Here is a 1,995-nt window from a genome sequence, read left to right as displayed (position 1 = left end):
ATCCCAAATCCGATTTGAAAACAAAAAATTTATTTTACTTAATTAATCCACGCGCGAAATCAGGTAACCGGTAATCCTATTCCCCCGAACCCAACCGTATTTGTATCGTTACGGATTCGCATCCTTTTTAACCTCCCCCTTTTAGGCCAGCACAAACCTTACCTTTTTATACACAAACCCCACCACAACAAATCCCCTACGCCCCACCTCACTATCTCTTTCCACGTTTCGACATCTTATTCGCTGTCGCTAGCCCACAGGTCAAACAACTGGCTTGTGAACCCCAACTGTAATAGGTCGGCACGCACCCGATCCCCGCCGCAACATATACGCGTCAAAATTTTAAAAGCGTGTGATATCGCCTATATATATCTCTTGTTAGTCAAACTATCAAACAGAAGCAGAAAAGCTCCAAATCTCCCTCATCACTTCTGTCTCTCTCCAGAAAGTTCCTCTCGCTGTGTTTGCTGCGATGTCAAAGAGCGAATTGGATTCGAAAGGCTCGGGAGACGGCGCCGCCGGCTCCATGGAGGAGCTGAAGAAGGTCTTCGACAAGTTCGACAAGAACGGCGACGGCAGGATCTCCTGCGAGGAGCTCAGGGGCGTTTTCGGCGATCTCGGTTCCGAGACGGCCTCACTGGAGGAGGTCCAGCGCATTATGGCTGAGTTCGACAAGGACGGCGACGGTCACATTGACATCGTGGAGTTCGCAGAGATCATCAATGGCGGATCCACCAAGGAGCTTCGCGACGCGTTCGACCTCTACGATCTCGACAAGAACGGGCTGATCTCCACGAGTGAGCTGCATGAGGTGCTGAAGCGGTTGGGGCAGAAGTGCTCGCTCAAGGACTGCGCGAAGATGATCAGCTCCGTCGACGCCGACGGCGATGGCCACGTCAACTTCGCCGAGTTCAAGAAGATGATGACTCGCAAATAAAGCTATTGAAGCGAATGGATCGGTAAAGCAACATAACAGTAGAAAATATTAATTAGTATAAAATTAGAGTTTAATTAGGGATTTGGATTTAAATTTCTTAGAGATTGACGTAGTTAATTTTAAGGTGTACAAAACCTATTAAAGTATTACCGGTGCTAATTGATCGCGTTTTCAAATATTTTTCTTCTGGTTTGTTTTATTTTGCTTAATCTTCTTTTAATTTTTTTAATTTTATTTTATGGCTAGTGGTTTGTTTGCTTTGTTGAATTCAATTGTAAAAATTGACTTCCATGTGTTTAGTCGTTAAATTTGATTTCCACACGCTTTTACCGTTGAAGAAAAATTGGTGGAAGTTATTATATTTGGTTTTTATTTAATATTTTATTTACTGTATTGGTGGATTTATTGTGCAAGTGGGTGGGAATAACAAAATGGGTGGGTGGTATTAATAATACTTGGGTGACGTTCCCGTGTTTTGGGTGGTAACGGTGGTTGCACGGAATATAAATACACATGCGGTCGTGTGTCAATGTCTTTGCTGACCTCAACGCGGAATTTGGCTTTGCCTTGTTTGCCTGCTATACCTTATTGAGCTGTTTTATTCTCACCTCATATATTGTTGTATACATTTTCTATACACTTTACATACTGAATACACCTTATAATTATTTTTTTAATTAAAATTTATTGTAATACACCTCACACACTACACACCTTCTGGACTGATCGATTAAGAGAGATTCTTCTACAATATGAAATTGTTCTTCTAGAATGGATATCATAATGCAGCTACAACACAGTAAGAAAATATCAACCAAATAAATCACCAACGAAAGTTATCTATATCAAGATATCAACTAATTGGTAGCCTTATTGTCAATCATGTTTCTCTTTGACAAAAATCTATTGGCAGCCTTAATATACATAACGATGTTGTTGAAATCACTAAGGGAATGAAAACATTTGAAGTAACATGTCCCTAATTTTACGATTTTATAAATTTTAAAAGTGTGAGTTGACCAAAATGCCTTTAGAAGAGAGATTGTTGACTTTCTTTG

General features: G+C 40.6%; 1 protein-coding gene across 1 annotated transcript; it reads left to right on the top strand.

Annotated features, from left to right (window-relative positions):
* The first annotated feature begins 384 nt into the window (after nucleotides 1-384).
* Nucleotides 385-1,115, top strand: LOC103927250 (probable calcium-binding protein CML23). Its single transcript, XM_009336143.3, has one exon. The coding sequence runs from the start codon at nucleotides 473-475 to the stop codon at nucleotides 935-937; it is 465 nt and encodes a 154-aa protein (XP_009334418.1). The 5' UTR covers nucleotides 385-472; the 3' UTR covers nucleotides 938-1,115.
* Nucleotides 1,116-1,995: the final 880 nt, after the last annotated feature.

Source organism: the organism of the source record quoted next, unplaced genomic scaffold (assembly GCF_019419815.1).
Source record: "Pyrus x bretschneideri cultivar Hongxiangsu unplaced genomic scaffold, Pyrus_bretschneideri_v1 Contig71, whole genome shotgun sequence".
Lineage (NCBI taxonomy): Eukaryota > Viridiplantae > Streptophyta > Magnoliopsida > Rosales > Rosaceae > Pyrus > Pyrus x bretschneideri.
The sequence above is the reverse complement of the archived record's forward strand: the minus strand, read 5'-3'. Positions and strand labels throughout refer to the sequence as shown.

What these genes read in the sequence shown, in the direction of transcription:
- LOC103927250 (XM_009336143.3), top strand. Translation starts at nt 473, where the DNA reads ATGTCAAAGAGCGAATTGGATTCGAAAGGCTCGGGAGACGGCGCCGCC.